Raw genomic sequence first — 23723 nt, forward strand, 5'->3', positions numbered from 1 at the left:
AAGTCTCATGGGGCTTTGCTTGCATATGCATCAAAGAGAAAACAAGCCAGCCAATAATTAAAACATACACTACCATAAATCAAATGAACAGTTATAAATTCTCCTGTAATTTCTCCTGGGCAGGTGCCAGATATAGCCTTGAGACATCTTTAGTCTCAATAAAAGAGAAACTCCTAACTCATTTAATACCATTTTCTTTCTGACACTGTTTTGTAAAGGTCAAACTACAGAAAGCAATTTTTTTTTCCAATTCCAACAAGGAAAACACAAGGACAGAAAAATAAAGGAGAAGGGGGAGGAAAGAAAGCAACTTACTGTTTCTTGAGACAGGTCATTGGACTGACATTGTTAGCTCTGAAGTTATGTATGATGGATCCAAGCCCTTCTACCCATTGCTGAAAAACACCAAAACACCAAATCAGCAACACTGAAGAGGGGAGAAGTAGGAAAGCTTGGCTTGGGGGAAGGCTCCTCCTTGAAGCCATGGGTAATGTCAATAACCTGTGCCAGGTCACAGCCCATGCCATGGAAAAGCCCAGCCTATTTTATCCATTTTACCCATCACTGCTCATCCCCCACGAGGCACAGGGACTGTGCTTTCCATTCCTCCCAATGCTACACGTGGGACCAGCAGTGCCAGTAAATCAGTGTACTGCCAGCCACGGCAAGTGATCACTCACTGATTTATTGGGGCCTCCATTTATGCCCTGTATGAACCCTGGCCTCCTTTTAGAGTGGCAATACCAGCCCTTGCTGAGCTGATATTTATTTATACCCTGTATGAACATTTGCCTCCCTTTGGGGGCAGGGGCAACACCAGCCCCTGCTGAGCACCATCACGCACTGTGAGGACATATTTCACTGGTCCAGCTTAGGAAAGGAGTGAAATAAAATATCAATAAGCTGGAGGAGGCACAACAACTGCTCTCACACCCTGTTACATATCCAAGCCTTGCTTGCTTTCATCCTTCAAATGCACAGCATTGCAAATAATCCCTGGGATGACTTGCAGCCAACAGCAGCATTACAGCCCTCACTGCTGTAATTCCTCTTTCAGGGATCTATTTTCCTGCTGTAGCCTGCACCCCAAGCTTGCAGAGCTGCAGCTTAAGGCTTAGGCCCTGACACGAACCCCCACTGACTTCAGCAAGAATCCTGGCAGGAAAAAGCCATGGCAAGATTCAAAAATGGCAGTGCTACAAGCCAAGTTCCATCTCAATTATGCCATTGTAACACTAGGATTACTCAACTGATAATTTACACTGGTGGAATGGAGATGGGATTTAGTCCACTGCTAAACATTAACCTTGGGAATAAAGGAGCTTTTTGCCTCTGGCCAAATGCTGTGCATGCAGCCTGAGCTGGCTTGGGCAGCATCCAGACATGACACTCATAAATAGATGCAGATGAGCGGATTTTTCTTTTCATGAATGAGTGCTGTACATCTGCAAGACAGATGAAAAAAAATCCTGATTTACACTGGAGGAGCACTAGCCTCTTTGGGAAAGGGTGTATTGTAAACTGCAGGCAGCAAATCCCTGGGTTAAAACAAGGTCTGAGGTGTCAATTCAACACACTTCAGGAGACCCCTGCACTCATGAAATATTAAATCTGTTTTCCTTTAGGAAAAGTAGTCACTTATTAAGATGCATGTTAATATTCAAGTGTTCTTTTTTAAGTTACCTTTTAAATAAGTACTGCATTAAATATTCATTTAAAGAGATCAAGTGTGTGTCTGAGAATCATTTGAAAAACAGAACCATCACTTATGGGAAAAGGTAGCATTTAGCGTTTTCTTAGGTGTGTTTTTGGGCTTGGAAACAACCCCCCAGTCAGAGTCTGCCCTCCCATCTCCCTTTTCCAGCTGCATGAGTAGACGACTCTGTAGTCATAGGCTGCAGGGACTGCCTAGGAAGATAAAGAAAGCAAGGTTCATGGGGCAAGATAATACTATTTTATCTTTATATTAGAACTGATATAACTAGAAACCACTGACAGATTCAGGAAACACTGGTGTTTTCCCACAAATGTTCCTTCACCTCAGATGATAAAGGAATGGGGCTCGTGATAATTTCAGGGTAATTGCCTGAACAAATCTTACACAGAATTCAATTTCCTAGAACTGCTGAAATTCAACTGTTGTCAACTGCCTGTGTTTGGGGTTTGTGGTTTGTTTGGGTTTGGGTTTTTCTGGTTTGTTTTGGGTTTGGGAGATTTTTTGTTTGTTTGGTTGGGTGTTTGCTTTTGTTGTTGTTTAAACCAATTAAATGTAACATTCCTGCTGCATTAACATTGTTACAGCTACACCACCATTGGTCCTTGTGTGTTCTGCATTGGTCTGCAGCCCTTCAGAACTCCTCAGCCCTCCAACACTGACCCAACCACTCAGTGGCATACTCACTGCAAACAGAAAACCCCTGCAAAAATTCCATGACACCAAATGCACGTTGGGAATAAGCTGCAGGCTTTCTGCCATTTGTTCCTGCCAGAAAACCACCCCTGGAGCAGTGCTGCCCACATCAGCATTTCATTTGGAGCTAACACCACAGACCCCTTCTGACTTGAAGGCAACGGATTGAGACTACACCAGATACAACAAAAACTGACATTTAAAAGCAAGGCTGGCCAGCACTCAGCTCTGCAGTTACCTCTGCTCATCTAGAAGAGCTGCCAAGAATGAACAGTGCTAGAAAAAAACAGGAGTGAAGAGAGAAATCAATACACTAAGCACATCCCAAGCGAGTTTTCATAGGAGTTGTCGTGATGGCTCCCACTTTAGAGGTCTCCCTAACCTTTTCTCAGTGTTAATGCCCTTCTCTGACAGAGATGCCGAGGCAGGAACTGCACTCCCTCAGAACAAAACAGCACAAAGCTGCAGCCCAGCCCTGCTGAGGCACAAAGCACCACACTGCTGGGGCAGCAGGCAGGGAGGGAGCCCCGAGCCTCTCCACGGTGTGTGAGGGGCCCTGGGCAGCAGCAGCAGCTCCAGAGCCCCTCCTGCCCATCTGCTCCAGCTACAGCAGCTCTGGCTGCCTGCCCTGGCTCTGGGCACAGCAGCTCCTGCAGTCACAGCACACACTGCCCACGGCCACCAGCTGCCCCTCAGGAACAGGAACACAAAGGAAAACCAAACTCAACGACACATTCAGCACTGGCAGCCTTTGTGTCCCTCTGAGGCAGAACAGTCTCAATTAATACTGCCTTCACACTTGCTCCTAGGGTACTGTGATCAGTGCACAGATACTCACAAAATTCAATATCCAGCTGGCACTATATCGCTTTCCTGACAACAAACCATTCCCAGGTTTAATGCACACTGTCTGATGACCTTGCAGGAGGGATGAAAGAGGGGCTCAGGTTTATCCAGCTAACACACAGACAAATACAGCAGCAACCTTGCTTGTATTCTGTGACAGCACCCCTTAATTTATAGATGAAGCTGAAAGACCTGTACATCTACATAAGGAACAGAGATAAAGATCCTCAGTTCTCTTCTTTCACCCTCAGCATTTTCAAGTCACTACCTGTGCAAAGGATGAAAATTCTGTAAAAAGTGGAATTCTGAAATGAGGTACCATTTAGGAAGCAATTATTGGTGCCATTTAGGTACCAATAGGAAGCACCTTGTTCTTAGAAAAAAATACGTCTTTGATAGAAATCAGGGTACATTGGATTCTTACTGATGCTAGTGCTGAATATTTTCCAATTTTCAAAATATGGTTCAGTACCCTTAATCTGTTGAGATATACACAAATATTATTCCTGATTCATAGAGGGATCTGGACCCTGATATCTAATCCTAGAGAATGAACAGCCATGAAAAGAAACAACACCAAACAGCAGTACATCTTAAGCTCAGACCCCCTTAGGCTGACACAAGAGGCCAAAATCTACACTGCAGGCTGGAACAAACACTGTGTTGTTTTTCTCTGACAACATCAAACACTGTCAAACATCTCCAGAAGAAGAAGGGGCAAGAAAAACCAATCACAGAAGCACTCTCTTAGCTTTTGCTGTCAGCCTGAAATGCTTCTGAGGCTCTTAGTGACCCTGTGTTAGTGAGGTTCACTGATGGAACACAGGCACAACTGGCAGGGGGCACAAATAAGTTTGGCCTTTCAGCTCTATTTTAGCCATCAACCTTTCACTTGGGCAGGGTTAAAAAGGACAAGAATTATGAAAGGTTAAAAAGCACCATAGCCTGCAGCTCATGACATTGCAGACAAGGCCATGCATGGCTTGTTGACCCATGGGGTCAGTACTGCCAGACCTCTCCAGATTGTACCTTCCCCTTTCCAGGGTTGCACTCTACCTGCTGCAGGCATCAGGAGAGGCAGGGAGGCACTGCCCTCTGATTTTGGGGTTCAGGGTCTGGGACTGGCTGCCAAGGGCTCCAGAGCCCGAAGGCTCAGGAAGCCACAGAGAATTGTTCCCACCTGTGCCCAGGACACACTGGGCTGGCAGGAATCCCTGGCATTGCCCTCAGCCAGCAGATGTCCCCATTCCCTCAGTGCAAACACCTCACAACTGCTCTCTGCTCCAGGAAAATCCCCCAGCAGCCACAGCAAGGAACCTGAGGGGTGCCAGTGCCAAACCTCCCCCTGCCCTGCCCCACCGCAGCACTGACTGTAGCAGGGCATGGCTCTGGAAACACTGCCAGGACTTGCACACAGATGAAAGGGAACCTTGTGACCTTCAGCTATTCCAGCAGCAAAGCTGGGGCTCACCTGAGGCTCACAGGCTGTACTGGAGCTGCCCAGGGTGCCCACACTGCTGCCACTCAGCGCATTGCCAGAGTGGCTGAGCAAAGACAACAAGTCCAGATTTTGGGTGGCTGAAGTACAAGAGCTTTACTGGACTAATGGCAGCCCATGTGCCAAGGGCTGAGGCCTCACCCCAGCACTGGATCACTTCTGCCCCAAGGAAATTCATCCCCAAATACTCACTGGCCTTTTCAACTGTCCTAGACTGAGGGAAACAGATTATCCAATTACTGGGGCACACAAAGTCCATCTGGGAAGTAAAAAAGAAAAATACACACATATGCTCTCATCTCTAATATATGTGTGTGCATGTGTGTGTGTTAATTTTAGCTCAGGATAATTTATACAACCTGATTAAATCAGGATTCCAAACACCAGGTTTTAAATTCCACCTTTTACAGTCACTCTCTACTACCACAGTGGAGCTGTTTTAGGAGTGGACCGTGACAGCTGCTTGCAATCAGAGACACAGTACACCCAATTCTGTGGCTGTTTTAAGAGTGGAAATGAAAACCAATTTCTCAGCTGAAAACACCAATAAAATTTAAGTAGATAGAATGTAAATAGCAGAGCTGGAGCTTGGAGACAAGTGCAGAGATAATAAACACTCTCTTGTTGCTGGAGCAGCTGTACTTGGGGCACAGCAGTGCCTTGGGCAGCCCTGCTGAGCACCAGGGGCACAGGTGAGGACAGGTGACAAGAGCCAGCCTGGGATGGGCCCAGAGGGAGGGTCCAGCCCTGCCCACAGCAGTCCCCAGCCCACTGCCACAGCTGGGGCACCCCAGGGACTGTCCCCCTGTGCCACCCTGTGCCAGAGACCTGCAGAACCTGCTTCCCAGTGTGCCACCCCTTGCACCGACAGGATCTTCCACCAATTCCCTTTGTCACAGCTAGCCAGTCCCATTCCAAGCCAGCCTTCAGTGGGTTACAATGCTTCTTTTCCCATTGCAAATTATCACCTACAGAGGCCTTTCTGGGCTGCAAAGTTCTGAGCTTTAGTGCTTGGATCTGCCACTCAGTTCCCTCATGTAAAGTACCCCAGTCACGCTGAGACCAAGGCTCTGTTCCTCACAGCAATGGGGGACAGCAGAAAGCACAGGTTTCTTGCACACATTTACAACCCTCACACATATCTGGGCAGCTCAAGCTTCAGTCATTGCCCCTTCCCCTCCAAACTCTTGCCTCTGTCATTTCACAAGAGGGGCTTTGAGCTGGATTAATGTGAGGCCTATTTTAAGCTGCAGTTAGCAGCTGCACAGCTACTCAATGCCATGCAAAGGCTGGTTCCTCTGCAGCGGATTTACTGTGTCCCACAAGGAAGATGTTCTCTCCTGAACACAACAGGAAGAATGAAGCAGGAGCACTTCTATATGCAGATAACTCCTAGAAAATTCCATTTCAGCACAGAAGTGCAGTAGCAAGCTGTGGTATTTACCATATACCAAAGGTCAACACAGCACAGGCCAAATTCCCCAGCGAAGGCAACTTAGAGAGCTCTGCATTGATTTTTTGGCTTGATCTGCCTTCTGCTGTCCCTCATGCCTCACACATCTCCTATCAGATGAGGTGGATCATCACTGCTGACAGCTCTGGGTGAGTGTTTTGGTGGAAAGGCTCCCAGATGCAGGCTCTGGGTTCCATGGGGCTCAGAGCCTGCCCACTGCAGCATGACACACCAGTTCTGTAAGGCTGGGCTGCTAATGAGCACCAGAGCTTCTCCACAGCATAATTAGCTCATCTCTTGTGACAGCCTCTGTAATGGGCCTGCATTCTCACAAACCAATTAGTCTAATACAGGTTATTGAGATCTAGGGTGGCTGAGAAACTTAACTGCAGCTGCTCTCAGAATAAATCAGAGATGCTGCTGGGTGAAGTGTGAAAGTGAATGCTGCCAACATCTCCTATGCTTTGCTCCTTTTTTCAAATGCTTTCAAAACATAACTCTGACACATTATTTCCCTTGAAGTCTGCTGAAAATACACACAGTAAAATCAATTTAGTGCACCTATGTAAGTTATACAAGTGTTTCTCCTATAAAGGAGTTTGCTCAGTATTGCCAGTGCTTCCAAAGGTATGGATCCAAAGCAATGAACAATAAACCAGACTGGCAAGGGATTTAGTGATGCTGCATTCAGCGAACAGTTTTAAAGGAGGGGATTTACCAGGTGTGTGATAGTGATCACTATTTAATACTTATCTTACAGGCAGAACAGATTATAATCCTGAACACCCTAAATGCATGCAGACAGAAGAAAAGCCAAGAGTGTGTATTTTAAACGCCCATGGATGCCTGGATCTCAGCTAGCAGTGTTCTGTCAGCACTCTGAGCAGGTTTCTCAGGGCAGCTCACAGCTGAGGGCCAGGGCAGGCGGAGGCCAGGACTCTCAGCAGAGCTGCAGGCTGTAGCCCTCAGGAAGGATGAGGTGTCAAACAGCACCATTGCTTCCTGAGGGCTGCTCCATGTCAATGGGAAGCAGAAAAGGGCCTGGCCACACTGGGATGCCCTTAACTGCACAGTTTCCTTTCCTGCTTTTGTTTTTTCAAACAATACAAACCACACAACACAATTGGGTTATCAGAACTTTGAAGGGCTGAAAATGGCAGCAATTGCACTTCCCTTCAGCAATCCTGTCACAGAGCCAGCAGCACCAGCTTGTCTGCTGGGGCAGCCCCCCACAGAGGCACTGACCAGCCCAGGGAATGCCCTGTGCCATACACAGAGGTCACACAGGGGCACTGACCAGCTCAGGGAATGCCCTGTGCCATACACAGAGGTCACACAGGGGCACTGACCAGCCCAGGGAGTGCCCTGTGCCATACACAGAGGTCACACAGGGGCACTGACCAGCTCAGGGAATGCCCTGTGCCATACACAGAGGTCACACAGGGGCACTGACCAGCCCAGGGAGTGCCCTGTGCCATACACAGAGGCACTGACCAGCTCAGGGAATGCCCTGTGCCATACACAGAGGTCACACAGGGGCACTGACCAGCCCAGGGAGTGCCCTGTGCCATACACAGAGGTCACACAGGGGCACTGACCAGCTCAGGGAATGCCCTGTGCCATACACAGAGGTCACACAGGGGCACTGACCAGCCCAGGGAGTGCCCTGTGCCATACACAGAGGTCACACAGGGGCACTGACCAGCTCAGGGAATGCCCTGTGCCATACACAGAGGTCTCACAGAGGCACTGACCAGCCCAGGGAATGCCCTGTGCCATACACAGAGGTCTCACAGAGGCACTGACCAGCCCAGGGAATGCCCTGTGCCATACACAGAGGTCTCACAGAGGCACTGACCAGCCCAGGGAATGCCCTGTGCCATACACAGAGGTCTCACAGAGGCACTGACCAGCCCAGGGAATGCCCTGTGCCATACACAGAGGTCTCACAGAGGCACTGACCAGCTCAGGGAATGCCCTGTGCTGTACACAGAGGTCTCACAGAGGCACTGACCAGCCCAGGGAATGCCCAGTGCTGTACACAGAGGCACTGACCAGCCCAGGGAATGCCCTGTGCCATACACAGAGGTCTCACAGAGGCACTGACCAGCTCAGGGAATGCCCTGTGCTGTACACAGAGGTCTCACAGAGGCACTGACCAGCTCAGGGAGTGCCCTGTGCCATACACAGAGGTCTCATAGAGGCACTGACCAGCCCAGGGAGTGCCCTGTGCCATACACAGAGGCACTGACCAGCTCAGGGAGTGCCCTGTGCCATACACAGAGGTCTCACAGAGGCACTGACCAGCCCAGGGAATGCCCTGTGCCATACACAGAGGCACTGACCAGCTCAGGGAATGCCCTGTGCCATACACAGAGGTCTCACAGAGGCACTGACCAGCCCAGGGAATGCCCTGTGCCATACACAGAGGTCACACAGGGGCACTGACCAGCCCAGGGAATGCCCTGTGCCATACACAGAGGTCTCACAGAGGCACTGACCAGCTCAGGGAATGCCCTGTGCTGTACACAGAGGTCTCACAGAGGCACTGACCAGCTCAGGGAGTGCCCTGTGCCATACACAGAGGTCTCATAGAGGCACTGACCAGCCCAGGGAGTGCCCTGTGCCATACACAGAGGCACTGACCAGCTCAGGGAGTGCCCTGTGCCGTACACAGAGGTCTCACAGAGGCACTGACCAGCCCAGGGAATGCCCTGTGCTGCACACAATGCCCTCAGTGTCTCTGATAACCCTCTGTGTATGCTCAGGCTGACAATCACTGTTTCCCTCACACAGCACACACACAGGGATGCTCCACAGGGATGTTTGGTGCCCTCTGGAAGGGCAGGGCAGCAGACTCTAACCCAGGTATTTCAGTCAGCCACGCAGGCAGGCTTAGGAAAAACAATTGAGCACTGCTGATGAGCTCTTCTCTCACCTCCCACACACAGTTTAATTGTGAAATACCTTGGCTATTTCTGTGGTTTCTGCTACCATGAAAGTGAAGCTGATGTTCACCAGGTCTGTGCCACTGCAAACACACACTATCCGTCCTTCCAGCTCGTTTTCTGATTTTCCAACAGCCTCGAGTGCAGTCAGTATTTTGGGATCCTGTGAGACACAATAAAGAACTTGTTACATTTGCAGCACTTCTGCTATGCAAGGCACGATGGTAAAAATGCATTTTCACCTCCTCATACATTTACAAACCTTTAAACCTTTGCCAGTCATCTGAAATGAGTGCTTTCACTCAGAAACATTGTGTGCAAACCTGAGAAAACAACACATTCTGACAGTCAGGAACATGATTGTGAGAACTCATCTTTTCATCACGAAGAAGAACAATTAATCACTCCAAGGACTGGGGACAGAGGATCAGCACTGATCTGGAAGTTAATTATTCCCATCTAGTTAACCCCATAGTTCCTGCAGTCATGATCTGTGTGACTTGGAGGTTCTTTAGTGACGTGTCACACGAGCTGCTGTCCCTGCTGCTGCTGGAGGTTCCATGGGCATGCTTTTGGAAGGGCAGAGCTGGAGCAGCAGCTCACTGCTGTGTCTGTGAGCATGGGGCTGTCTGCACCACCACAGCTCTTGCCCCTTCAGTGGGGCAGAGATCTGGGCCTGCAGACTCCCAGGAGGATTTCTAAGAGAGAGTTACCTACATAAAAACACTTCACATGTGAAAGTGGAAATGCAGGGCTCACAGCAGATCTCCTAAACTGAAGGGCTGCTGGAAGGAGAGGCACAACTCTGCAGAAAACCCTGCATATTCCTTCTGAATACTCCCGAGTGTATTTCCAAAGGCTTGGGGCTCCAGAACTCCTAGCTAGTACTTCTGCTGAAACCCTTTAAAAAGGCAGGCTGTGACCAGCTGCCCTCTCTGACCACCTAAACGCAGAAAGAGGGATGCAAACAAATCTTTCTACACTTTTGCTAATGGAGAGAGAAGATAAGATAAAATAAATTCAAACAAATCAGAACAAAATGAATGGAAAATGAACATTTTTCCTCAGATCCCTAAACAAGTATCCCAATAAACTGTTACAAGATAATTAAAATCTCCTGCTATGTGCTCTTAATGTCTGTTCAGCTCTCAGTGCATCCTGAACCCTGCAGTACATCAGAAAGGCCAGATGACTGACGCTGCCCACTGCAATCACAACAAATCCTGCAAAACTTCAAATGTGAGGCTATGATTGCAAAATAAAAGCTGTGTAACTGGTATTACTTAAAGAAACGAATGCCACCCTGCATTTCACCTTCAGCTGAAATATTGCTCGTTTAAATGAAGTATAAAGTAAGTACAGAGTACCTTTGGTACAGCTCCAAAGCGAACACTGTTGATCAGGGAGCACTCTAACACCTGGCCCTCCTGAAAGGACAAAAAGGGTACAAGTTCAAAGGCTGCTGAGACACAATTCCACTGGGAGTTTCACCAAAAATAAACTGAGAATTTCATTGGCAAACTCTGTTAATAAACACTAAGCAGTATATTTCCTTTCAGTATTAGTTGATTCCCTCTTAAATTCTTCACTTCTGTCAATTCTAAAAAGAATAAGACGAGGACTAGTTTTGTAAATAAACTAACACGGTATTTTAAATTTTTTAAAAACAGAATATACATAAAGTGCAACAACATATAATATACATTCCTGACATAATTGCAATATACCTTTCCTTCACTTTTCCAGCTCAGAAAAAAGCCAAATTCATCCACTTGGAAGAGACAGTTGCTTTCAAAGACAAAAGATTCCTATAGAAAAGAAAATACAGACCATTCATTTTAGTCAGTTTGCCAAATATCAATTATTTATCATTCAAAAATAAAGAATTGTTCTGTTTCTTCCCAAAGACCCTCCTGCAGAATTTGCTGTTCCCCCAAAAAAAACAGAAACAAGGGAGGCAGGCCTTTAAAAAAGAGATCACGTTTAATGATTTGTCTTATTGCTCACACTTGAGACACTGAGATGCACTTAATTAATATTTTCCTACCTTATTGCAACTAAATGAAGATGTTTTATTTAATAGAAGCAGTGATTCTTACCTAATAAAGAATCTTAATGAAACAGAACTTCAAGAAATGTACTGAAAATTAAATGCTTGAAGGTCAAAAATATATAATTTGCCAATGTCACCTTCAGGATCCAACGGCCACACTTCCTTTCAAGGTGCAGAATTTGGGAAGCATTTTCTGTTGCACTGTGGCAGTGTACATGCTGTGAGTGCTCTGCAGGCAGAGTGAGTGACAAGCAGAGCTTGCAGGATATTGATTTGTACAAGAAATCAGGAAACAATGGCACTCCAGAGAGACTGGGCAAGGCAAAAAGTCAGATGAGCTGAATTTATAAAGAGATTTTCCCCACACACCTCCAGCCTCAATTGGAGCATCATAAATTAAGCTGAAATGCAGGAAAAGGGTGTGCAGAATCAACCACTTCAAGAAAAAGAGGATCCAGAACTTCCTGACTTCCTTCACTGAATAGTGAGGAGAATTTGTGGGAAGAGTCCTCTGTGAGGAAACAAAGCAGGCTCCCAGGTGTGCCCCAGAAACCTGGAGCAGGAGGGGCTCACAGGATGGACAGACAGGGCTCTGCGCCATGGGGGGAAGGCAGGAGCTCCTTCCTGGGCTTTGGGGGCAGCAAACCCAGCTGAAGGAGCCTGAGCTGGGTGCCAGAGCTGGGGTGTCCCACAGCAGAACAGCACAGCTGTGCCTGGCCACCCCATCCCAGCAGTGACACCCAGGTGCCAGCAGTGCCCCTGAACCCCACAGGTGCCCAGAGCAGAACAGCACAGCTGTGCCTGGCCACCCCATCCCAGCAGTGACAGCCAGGTGCCAGCAGTGCCCCTGAACCCCACAGGTGCCCAGAGCAGAACAGCACAGCTGTGCCTGGCACTGCCCCTGCCAGTGGTGACATCCCAGCAGTGACAGCCAGGTGCCAGCAGTGCCCCTGAACCCCACAGGTGCCCAGAGCAGAACAGCACAGCTGTGCCTGGCACTGCCCCTGCCAGTGGTGACATCCCAGCAGTGACAGCCAGGTGCCAGCAGTGCCCCTGAACCCCACAGGTGCCCAGAGCAGAACAGCACAGCTGTGCCTGGTCACCCCATCCCAGCAGTGACAGCCAGGTGCCAGCAGTGCCCCTGAACCCCACAGGTGCCCAGAGCAGAACAGCACAGCTGTGCCTGGCCACCCCATCCCAGCAGTGACAGCCAGGTGCCAGCAGTGCCCCTGAACCCCACAGGTGCCCAGAGCAGAACAGCACAGCTGTGCCTGGCCACCCCATCCCAGCAGTGACAGCCAGGTGCCAGCAGTGCCCCTGAACCCCACAGGTGCCCAGAGCAGAACAGCACAGCTGTGCCTGGTCACCCCATCCCAGCAGTGACAGCCAGGTGCCAGCAGTGCCCCTGAATCCCACCCAACCTGGAGCACCTGGAACCCTCTGCTGCAGCTGCACTCTCTGTTCTTGGTGAAGGCTGAGAGAACAACCACTCACTCACAGGCTGTGTCTGCAGCAGGGCTTGCTGAAGGAAAATAAAGCTTTTTTCTCCATCTCCACCACTATCTACTTCATTTATCTGGCCCCAAATCTGGAAACACAGGGTAAACCAACTATCCCTATCTTGGCAGGCCTGGTGATAAAAAATACCTTTTACTTACATTTCCAAAGATAAGAAAATACTAATATCCCTGAAGGCACTTACCTTCAACTTACAGAGATCTCCTGTTCAAACAAGATTAAAAATAGACCCTGATACAATTATTCTTACCAGCATATCAATGCTGAGTATAGGGTAAACTTCTCAGCACTTTATTTCAGCTGCCTGTGTAAAATGTCCTGGTTTGCATTCTTTTAATAAAGGTGGATTAAAGCACAGCTGAAAGCAGGATCATAGTAATCATATTTCAGATAGAGTGCAGATTGATTTTCCAAAGTAGATAAAACCACTCCAGTTCTCAAATGATGCATTTGAATCAGAAAATGATTGTTCTGTGTTCTCTGACTTTCCCTTGTAAAAGGCAGGTGCTCAGTTTATATATCCAAGAAAAAGCAATATTCTCCCTCCATTTGATAGAGAATACAAAAAAATGGAAGGATTAACTTTGTTTAATAATGTGCTTTATGAATCTGCAAAGATGAGAGTTTTATACACATTACAGATATTTTGATCCAATTCTCCCTTTCTCTTCCTCAGGGCTTATGTCAAATCAGAGGGATTAAATATATTTTAAAGCTATTTCTTTTAAAAGTAAAAAAAAACCCTCTATGTAGCAATAAAGTCTGTTGGTATTGCCTCCCCACAGACATTTCTGAGGGTATTACCAGAAAAAATTAAAGTTTCTTTGTGTACAATGAAAGCAAAGCATGAAATATTCTGGCACTTCTGCATATTTAAAAGAGAATAGCAAATGAAAAGCAACTGGGTCTTACCTCTTCGTATCTATCAAACACAGCTCCATCTTGCAGAAAAGAGGGAACTGGCTTCTGCCAGTTAAATTCATAAGGTTTTGCCATGATTACAGAAGAAAAACCTGAAATGGAATGGAAAAGCACAGTTCAATTACTGTCCTTCAAAAGGAGCACTTCAAAGGCCAAGCAGGAAAAAAAGTGACTTTTAGCTTTTCCTTTCATACAGAAGTACTGAAAAGTCACAGTGCATTTCCAAATTAGGAGCTTGCCTCCTAAGAGTAATTTTGTTTCATATCTTTAAAATGAAAAATACTTGTAAAATGTGTGTATGAACTTAATTATTTGAAAAACACTTGCACTGTAACTTTAGAGTACAATGAGCCTGGTATTAACCTAGCTCTAGGTGACCAAATACTACAACCTGTATTGCAGACAAATGCTGCTTATTTTTCTGGTCATTGATACAGAAATCAAAAATACAGTTTGAAAGTTAGGTACACATGCCACCGTTAAGTGTTCATTTTCATTCAAAATAGGATGATATGAAATAATAGATCTCTATTCCCAAATCTTAAAAAAAGGACTAAATTATACTTAAACTATTAGTCTGTCCCTTTTTTCTCCCAATGAAGAGAAGCTTTGAAGAAAACAGATCATCTATATCCAACATCTTATCAAAAGCCTCCTTTTCTTTTAGCCAGTCCTGTGCAGACACACCTGAAGTGATAACCACTATTTTTATGGCATGGTAGCTGTTCCCCAATCTATTTAAATGTCTTCTATTATCAGAATGGTCTTCAAACACAACAGGTAGCTCCCGCAGCAATAACTGCTCCCATCCTTCTGGGAAAAGCTGACACGTTCTGTGCTAAAACACCAGAAATGTACTGGCACTTTTAAGGCTGTGAAGAATATTCCTGCGCAGTCCCAAGCCTGTAAAAATGGCTTTTTCCCCTTTTATACTGGTGCTGAACCCCACACAAACCCAATTTAGAAGTTCTGCAGATGCTGTGTAAGGCAGATCCTAGTGCTCCCTCCAGAGCGGCACTCAGAAACCCGGCTGTGAGGAGTGCTTGAGCACACTCTGAGCTCTGAGAAACATTCCCCACCTCAGCAGCACACACATCACCTGGCCAGCCCTGCATGCAGCCCCAGAGGCACAGCCGTGTGCCAGCCCCTGCCCAGGGGTGCTCTCCTCCCTCCCTCTGGGCACTCACGCAGCCCCAGAGGCACAGCCCTGTGCCAGCCCCTGCCCAGGGGTGCTCTCCTCCCTCCCTCTGGGCACTCACACAGCCCCAGAGGCACAGCCCTGTGCCAGCCCCTGCCCAGGGGTGCTCTCCTCCCTCTGGGCACTCACACAGCCCCAGAGGCACAGCCGTGTGCCAGCCCCTGCCCAGGGGTGCTCTCCTCCCTCCCTCTGGGCACTCACACAGCCCCAGAGGCACAGCCCTGTGCCAGCCCCTGCCCAGGGGTGCTCTCCTCCCTCCCTCTGGGCACTCACACAGCCCCAGAGGCACAGCCCTGTGCCAGCCCCTGCCCAGGGGTGCTCTCCTCCCTCTGGGCACTCACACAGCCCCAGAGGCACAGCCCTGTGCCAGCCCCTGCCCAGGGGTGCTCTCCTCCCTCCCTCTGGGCACTCACACAGCCCCAGAGGCACAGCCCTGTGCCAGCCCCTGCCCAGGGGTGCTCTCCTCCCTCCCTCTGGGCACTCACACAGCCCCAGAGGCACAGCCGTGTGCCAGCCCCTGCCCAGGGGTGCTCTCCTCCCTCTGGGCACTCACACAGCCCCAGAGGCACAGCCGTGTGCCAGCCCCTGCCCAGGGGTGCTCTCCTCCCTCTGGGCACTCACACAGCCCCAGAGGCACAGCCCTGTGCCAGCCCCTGCCCAGGGGTGCTCTCCTCCCTCTGGGCACTCACACAGTCAGATGAGCCTGTTACTCCATCGCTGGCACACTCAACAGGAGCTCCCCAGCTGGGGCTGCACCGTGCATTTCCCAGCCCTGCAGTCAGGCTGAGCCTCTCCTCTCTCCCTGGTGCCTCTCTGGATGAGGGTCTGGCCCAGGAGCAGTGAGGCAGCACCACGCCCTGTCCCAGAGCCAGCAGCACAGCCCTCCGTGCCATTTGCATGGGCCGGGTTTAGGGCACAGAACAGCCTGACTGCTCTCAGCTCATCCACAGTCTGGACACTCCAGCTCCTTGTTATTTCCCACCTTCCCAGTCCCTTTCCCAGCTCTGCTCTCACAGGTCACTGCAGTTTACAGATGCACGGAGACAGATGAAGTGTGAGGGAAAGGCAGCTCGAGTACATGCGGCAAGGAGCTGGAGGAACCGTAACAAACAACATTTTTAAGCCTTATGCTTTGGCAGCTGTGCAGAAGGTGAAGAAAACTCTCTCTGCCTTTAGAAAAGCTCTTTTCAGCCTCTCACATTTCTTACGCTCCTCTCAAAAATCCATTTTTTTCTTAACCGTGTTAGCTTTTAAGATCACCAAACTAAAATACAAAATATTCCGTTGTCACTCTTTGGACCTCTGCTAATCTTCATCAATTTTTTAGCAGTTCAAAGCGAGTGAAAAACAACACCAATCCCAATCAGCAAACCCAAACAAACATGACGTTGCAGCGTGCATATGGCTGCAAATGCATGCATGCATATATCCTCACTATGGTGAGAATCAAGAATTACCCTCTTTAGAGACATTAAATAACAAGGAAATGTGTCAAGATTCAACTGGGAGACACAGAAGGTTAAGGAATTAAATTTAAAGGCAGCAAAATTTTAATTTGAAAACTTTTATACTACCTTTAAAAACTGAAATCAAATTTTCTTACTGACTTAAGAGTTCTCAAAGTATAATATGAATACGTACCATTCACAAAAGCAGAAAGAACACTCCTAAAAATCCACCTCAGGACTCAATTAATGACTACAAGGGAGAGGTGGGTGAAGTGCAGCAGTTAACAGCCTCTTGCAGCATCTCCCTTTCTCCCAACTCTGGTTTGTGCCTGAAGCATGTTTTGGATGACATGAAACTCACCTGGAGCACCCAAAGAGCGAGGACACAAAATGAACCATATTCAGAAGAGCATTAATTAACACAAAAGTCTCTCTCTTCTGTAAGCTTGGCTGTACTAAGCTAAACCTGGGGCGTGTGGGCTGTAAATCCTGGGTTTGTCACTCCCTGACCAAGAGAAGGACAAGGTGTGGCTGAACAGGAGGAGGAAAGGATTCTGTTAGTACAAAGGAGACAAATGTTTGTGGAAAGAGGTGCTATTCTAAACTAACCCACAGGGCTGGCTAGCATGATGGATGGACACTCCTTGGGTCCCATAAACATCCTGTCAATGCTGAGACACTGCTGGCAAGGACAGCAGGGTTCCTCAGAGCTGCCCCCCCAGTTTCAAACACACAAACTCATCATTTCCGCACTTTGCTCAGCCCCAGGATCCTAACAGGACCTGGAGGGGTTTTTTTAGTCATTATTATTTTTGCTCTGGAATGAAGCCCTGTTTGCTGAGTGAGAGGTGAGGAGGCTCTGCACTCTGTGTTTGCCATTTCACCACTCACCTCGTGGCATTACAGCCCCTAAACCTGCCCCAGTTACTGTCTGTTGGGTTTCAAGGGCAGCACCCACCCAGAACTGTGCTGAGTTTGGTAATCATGCCCAGGAATAGATGTTTTTCTTACAGATACAAGGAAGCAATTAAAAAACCCCAAAAAGTGAATCTATTTCCCATTCCCAGTCACCCCAGGACATTCCCCCACCTTGAAGAACATATAACCTTCAGCATCACTCCTGTTTGGTGAACAAGATTCTTTATTAGAAAGACAACCAGATCTAGATCAGCAGACTTCTCTAACTTTTGGGGTGTTTTATGGAGTTCATCCCAGTCCAGCAAGCCTCCCCCTGCACAGCTATAGACTAGAGTAAACATCCAGCTGTCCATGACCAAACAGGCACTGAAGCATTGAAATTCTTATAAAAATGCCCCCTTCATTTTTTAATGAGACTTTGAAATACTGTCATATTCAAATAGTGTAAATATTTCTAGAAACTTGAAGAAAAGTCAGATCTTCATGTATTTACTCCTCAATGTCAAATTCATTTGGTCATAAAGGTACTGACATTAACATAAGCAAAATGCAGAGACAGGGAAATGAAAAAAAGCAAATGCAGTTTCATGTCTTTTAAACATGAAACCTTGGTTTCAACTCCAGAACTTAAAATTCAGAGTAAGTTTTAAGAAAATAAAAGCCACTATAGTGTGAATCCTATATGAAAAGTAGCAGGGCCATGCTGCTGAATTTCTGCAGTGTCCACTCTATACCGTGAGACAATTCCAAGATATCCCAGCTCTCCAAGCTGCTCCACAGTCAAATTTTGCTGGATTTTTTTCCCTTTTTTTTAAGATTAATTTTTGTGCGGGCTGTTTTTAAACAGATTACTCCCCCAGCTAATGCAACACCTGAAAGCAGCTGTCCCCAGAGCAAGGCCAGGAACAGCAGCAGGCACCCAGGATGGCCAGCAGCGCTCTCCACTCCCGCTGCCCCCTTTCCATTGCACGGGCAGGGCTGGGATTCAGGGCCAGCCGGGGCCCAGAGCACAGCAAGAGGGGCTGCTCTGAGCTGCCCTCTGAGCGCTGCCCCAGCTCAGGGAGGCTGCCCACGCAGAGCTCCCAGGGAGAACCTGCTGCTGCTCTGCCCTCAGTCACACCTCTGGTGACAGCCACTGTTTCTGACAAGGGCAATTCTAGCACAAAACACAGGGCTCTAACATCACCCCTCAGTTTCCTCACAGGTTTTTCTTCTTGTCCTAATGGTCCCTAGTTTATCCATACCTAGAGCTTTCCCCAGCATTCCTATTCATTTGAAAACTCTCATTTTTTGACGTAGGTGCTGACCACCCATCCTTTTTGAGGGGGTGCCTTGACGAGAAGTGAATGGTGCAGAAAGAGACATGTTGGTGTTGTAAATGAACTTATTCTGGTCTATTTCCAACAGTGTAACAAAACTCTGTTCTGACTATTAGAAATACATTTAAATCAAGCCATTATGGAAAGCTTCTCAGATGATTCACTCAGGTCTAATTCCTCACAAACTTCTAAATTACAGACATTTGTAGGCCCAGGAAGGCAAATTATTTCTCTGCTCAGCAGCAATACAGAGCCACTGGAGCAGAGTTTCCCTTTTGAATTGATCACCAAAGTCATCAGGACTCATCACAGCCTGGGACCAGTCCTTGAGTGCCACCATTGTGAACCAGCTTTATTAGCTTCACCAGCTGACCAAAATGAGCCTTCAGATAGATGTCACTTGAAATGCCTGGAAAAACAAAAGTAACGCTGCGATTGCAACACCAAAGTGTTCAAAGAAAAGGTAACATGTTACTGATTTTCAAAACGACTCCTAAAGAAACAAGAGAACCTATACATACTCCTAGAAAAAGGTATGACTTCAATAGTGAGCTAAAATGCAGAACTATCAGAATTGGATGTTACTAAAAACTTAAGCGTTAAAAAATAATAAACCAGACATAGAAAACTACAAACTTCATGGAATAAGTAAAGTTGTATTTCCTATTCTTTCCTTCTGGTGATAGGAAATTTGGTATTCTCCGTTTTGTAACAGCAATGGTGAGAGAAAAAGGGAAAGGCACAGATCTCCCCAACGGATAATTTCAGGAGGGAAATGCTCATAGTCCTGTGAATAGTACAGAGGATTTAGCAATCTGACTCATCAAAAGACAGTAAATGACCATTGATGTTCACTTACACATATTATTCAGTATGCATCCAACAGTAACATTTTGCTTTAGATCTGTCAAGTGAACTTCCTTTCATGTGAGCATGTGATGAGGAACCACTCCCCAGAACCCTCTGTGCTTTGTCCTATTCCAATAACACCAACCATGCAAAATATTAAGCTGTCTAAAAATGTGAAGATGCTACATTTTTACCTTTAGTCATGCAGAAGCCTTAGAGGTGCTCAGATTTACTTAGCATAAAGTCAAGTGTCCCATTTCCTGGAAGCCACCTCATCCCCAGGTAGTAGTAGAGAGCAAATTGGGCTTTGATGGAAACAATGGTTTGTGCAATCGCTGCCAAGATCCTTTCTGAACTGCTATGGCATGTGATGGATGTATACAGTGTGGCTGGATTTAACCAGCAGTCACTTCTATTAAGTTTAATTACTTCACTCTGTGGCTTTCAGTGGAAGGCAGTGTTAAGACAAAGGCTACCTCATGGAATAATAAAACAAACAAACAAACAAACATGCAGCAATTGCAAAACACCACAAGTATTTCCTGATTTACTGAGGCCCAGAGTCTCTCTTCACAGTTTTGTAAACTCTGACACCTTGTATCACTACAGCAGAAAATTACAGCCTAAAGGAATGGGATTTGGCAGATTTGCCAAAAATTTTGGCAAATCTATTGAAAAATTTTGGCAAATCTATTGAAAAGCCAAGTTTTCAGCATGGTGATTGGGTAAGGAATACCATACTTAATTTCTACTGTTGTTTAATCTGCTGCTGACAGGTGACGCATTTTAAGTCAGTGAAGAGTGTTTCTCACTTTTAGGTACACCTGTGCAAAGTGTTTGTGCAAATTATTTGAATTCAAATCATGGGCAATTTTGACATTTAGAACTTCAGTTTCTTCTTTTTAGCTGCATTCTGGAGCTTTGTGCTCTACAAGATCTCAAGCAGAAGTGGTTCCTGTACTTTAATGTGACAGGAAGACAGGAATAAATGTTTGAAATTAAAATTCTAGAAAGAGTTCAGGTGGGAGTACAGATAAACACCAAACAATTGTAAGTGAGCATCACTCCAATAACAAATGCAGGAGTTCAGGAAGGGATCCAAGGACATAAAACAACCACAAGATCCTAAGAGTGAATTATTAACTACAAACACCATGAAAACAAACTTCCAAACTGCATTAATATCAGCAGTCTTTCCTTTCTAAGTGCAAGGAAAGGTTTTGGAAAGAACACACTGTAGCACCTCAAACAAAACCAAAACAAGCTACAACTATCAGCTGCTCTGTGACCACATCCTGAGGACACAGTTGTCTGTTTCCAAACTCTGACACAGGCTCGGACTTTGGATTAATAAAACAAAATGAAAGGTCAGGATCATATTTTTGTAATAACTTCTAAATCCCTGTGTGTTTGAAATAATCCCTGCTATGGTCAGGTACTTTAGTTCAAACCAAACTTTAATAAAGTCTGGACATGATTTATTAGGATCTTTTTCAAAATACACAGATATATTAAAAACTAATAAGCTGTGAGGAACATAGATGTTACTTTAAAATCTAAAATTAGGAAAGTGACATTATAATTTGCTGGTTTTCTGGATGATTTCTGAGAAAACAAGAGTGACCCACATTGCTGGCTTAAAATTTCAGACAAAGCTAAGGTGATCTCTGGCAATTGTTCCTGCAGTCTAGAGTGCATTAACATCAAAAAGCTGGATGCACTGTTTGATAGTTGGCAGTGTGTTAGAAGTAGGTATTTGTTGGAAGTTTAAACTAATTACAAATTTCTTGGTACTCTGCATAGAGCCTAGGAGCCACAGTCACCATGGAAATGCACAGGGCATTTACACTTCTTAGATTGTCATTGTGCAGTTTAACCCATGGCATCAGTAAGGTGTTGGTATCTAACTCAGAAGATGCAATGCTGCTCAGATTCCATCCCAACACCCTTCCCTTCCCTCATGTCAAAGGTAGGGGAATGCAGGCAGGGCATTATCAGCTGGCTGGAATGCAAATTACCCTTTCTGCATTGCTATAGCATGTGATGATGTTTTCTGCCAAGATTTCAAGCTCACATCACAGAAAATCTCCCAGTCTGTATGAGGAAGAGAAACTCCGTGGGGCTCACAGTGTGTGCTTCAACACTCCTGTGCAAAGAGCAGATCTGGGAATCACAATGACATTTAATGGATGGGGAAAATAACAATAACTGCCTGGCCTAAACCCTGTTGCAGAGGTTCAAGTTGTTTGTTTTTCTCACCCCTCAGCTGCCACTCTGGCTGTTGTATGCAAAGCCAGCACCCAGCATCGATTGCTCAGGAAAAACACAGCCCCTTTGGGGCAGGAGGAGCCAAAGGATCCAGGCTGAGCTGGGGGTGAGCCACACAGCTCTGAGTGCTGCACAGACACTTTGCTGTTTCCCACGTTCCTCTGCCTGCCTCTAAAGAATGAAGCTAGCAAGGCTTGTCTGAATTACAGATTTAGTGATGCTAAGCACCCCTTTCACCAGTAACACCCAGTGCTAACTCATTAACAAAGTGGGCATTTTACTGAAGATGAGATTGCCCTGGTTCTAAACACAGGGTATCACAACTAGGCAGGGCTGGAAATAAACTGCTGCCCAACATTTGGAAACCCAGAAGCCCACTTTCCAGCAGGATAAATACAGACAGCCACGTTGCAGATACACCAGCTTATCATTTATTTACATCTTTAATTTTGTAGAGAAGCAAGAGCAAAAAGCAAGTGGTTGTGAACTTTCAGTTATTATTCCTTCATTATGGTAGGTAGGTGGCAGAGTAAGCATTTCTTGTCAATTTGTTTCAGTCACATTTCTTTTTAAATGGTTATTGTGCCACTGCCCAGAAGCTCTGAAAACAATAGGAAAGATTGCGCAGCAAATGTGGCCAAGGATAAAGGAAAAATATCCCCAAATCCTTTAGCTGGCAAGCTGATGGTTAACCAGAAGCAGAAAATGGGAATGCATAAAACATGGCATCACAGTCTGTTCACTAATCCCTGCCTCAGAGAGCCCCTGCAATCTGCATATTCATTTCTGCTAATCAAATATTAAAGCAGCTCTCTTGACACGGTGCCCTGCTCCCTGTCACTGCCGAGGCCAGGAGGTGACAGCTGCTGTCTCTGTGGTGCAGGGAGCTGCCTGAGGCTGCCCAGGGCTCTGTCTGAGCAGCAGCCCACAGTGCCATGCAGTCACTGCTGAGGCATTCAGCTGTTTGTATGCTCAGAATGCACCCCAAACGCCACCCTGAACATGAATGCATGGCTTGTGCAGAAATGGGTAAAACCAGCCCTGTCAGCTGGTGAAGAGCGGGGTGAGGGGTGCTCCAAGCAGAACCTCTCCCACTTTCTGCTGGATGAACTGGGCTCTGTGAGCTATTCATAACAGAGACAGGAAACTTCTGAAGGAAAGCATCTCTGTTTTTGATTGCTCCAAGTGGATGATTTGACAGAGTATTCCTAAAGGGATAAAAATAAAAGTGTTGGTATGTAACCCATTAGTCCTGTATGGAGACAGAAAGGAGTGCTGGTTTGGCCTGCTGGCACACACAGCCCTTTGGAGCCTGCTCTGACAGCTCCTGAGAAACAGCAACATCCACAGCATGCTGAGGAACCCCATTTATCCAGACTTTTCTGGAGCAGCTGGTGACACCAGAGTCAGGGGACTCCATTTCTCTGAATCCCTAACTTCAGGATGTCATTTCAGTGTCAAGCAGCAGGAGAGTGGGAGCTGGTCCCTCTCTGAGCTCCTCATCATCATCACTGTTCTTTCTTGCCAGCAGCTGCTGTGACCCTGCTAGGAGGAAGGGGACACACACAGCACAAGCAGAGGATGTAGCTCTGCCCCCACAGGTCCGTGGGGAACGCTCCCACACGGGCAGGGAGAGCAGCAGCCCTTTCCCCTCCTCCCTGCAAAGGTGAGAGCACACACTCCATGAGCGCATTGCTGACCCCAGACAACCACCAGGGCACGGAGAAGTGAAATGGGTGGGGAAGAGCACAGCAATTGAAAAGAGGAGGAAGGAACTAACACAGGAAAAGCCACAGGAAGCAAGGATGGGGTGTCTGGCACTGATGTGGGCTGGGGCAGCATGACAAAGTGCCTGAGATGGCCACGCTTTCACCGTGCTAGAACAGAACAGTAGATGATTTCCGCTTCAGCTTTCCCAAACTATTTGGGATAGCGCAGGCAAGGCTATTTTTAGAGATTATTCCAAGTATGAAGCGGGGTTACTGCAACATGGCTGGAAAGGAAGGAACTGGGTGGAATATACACTAAGAAAGACCAAAAGAAAAACCAGGCTGGTGCCTGTGTGTGGGGTGGAAA

General features: G+C 46.9%; 1 protein-coding gene across 4 annotated transcripts in view; it reads right to left on the reverse strand.

Annotated features, from left to right (window-relative positions):
• The window catches only part of PLCB4 (phospholipase C beta 4), a 178972-nt gene that overhangs the window by 67232 nt on the left and 88017 nt on the right, over positions 1 to 23723 (reverse strand). For all 4 annotated transcript variants that reach the window (XM_054290254.1, XM_054290255.1, XM_054290252.1 and 1 more), the window contains 5 exons: positions 13639 to 13739; positions 10883 to 10963; positions 10523 to 10582; positions 9175 to 9318; positions 316 to 395 (listed from right to left, as the gene is read on the reverse strand). In XM_054290254.1, the coding sequence (XP_054146229.1) occupies positions 316 to 395; positions 9175 to 9318; positions 10523 to 10582; positions 10883 to 10963; positions 13639 to 13722 (449 nt within the window). In that variant the 5' untranslated portion in view covers positions 13723 to 13739. The remainder of the gene's footprint in view (positions 1 to 315; positions 396 to 9174; positions 9319 to 10522; positions 10583 to 10882; positions 10964 to 13638; positions 13740 to 23723) is intronic.

Source organism: Melozone crissalis, unplaced genomic scaffold (genome assembly GCF_028551555.1).
Source record: "Melozone crissalis strain CALT ecotype California unplaced genomic scaffold, PUWL_Pcris_2 ptg000081l_1, whole genome shotgun sequence".
NCBI classification, from domain to species: Eukaryota; Metazoa; Chordata; class Aves; order Passeriformes; family Passerellidae; genus Melozone; species Melozone crissalis.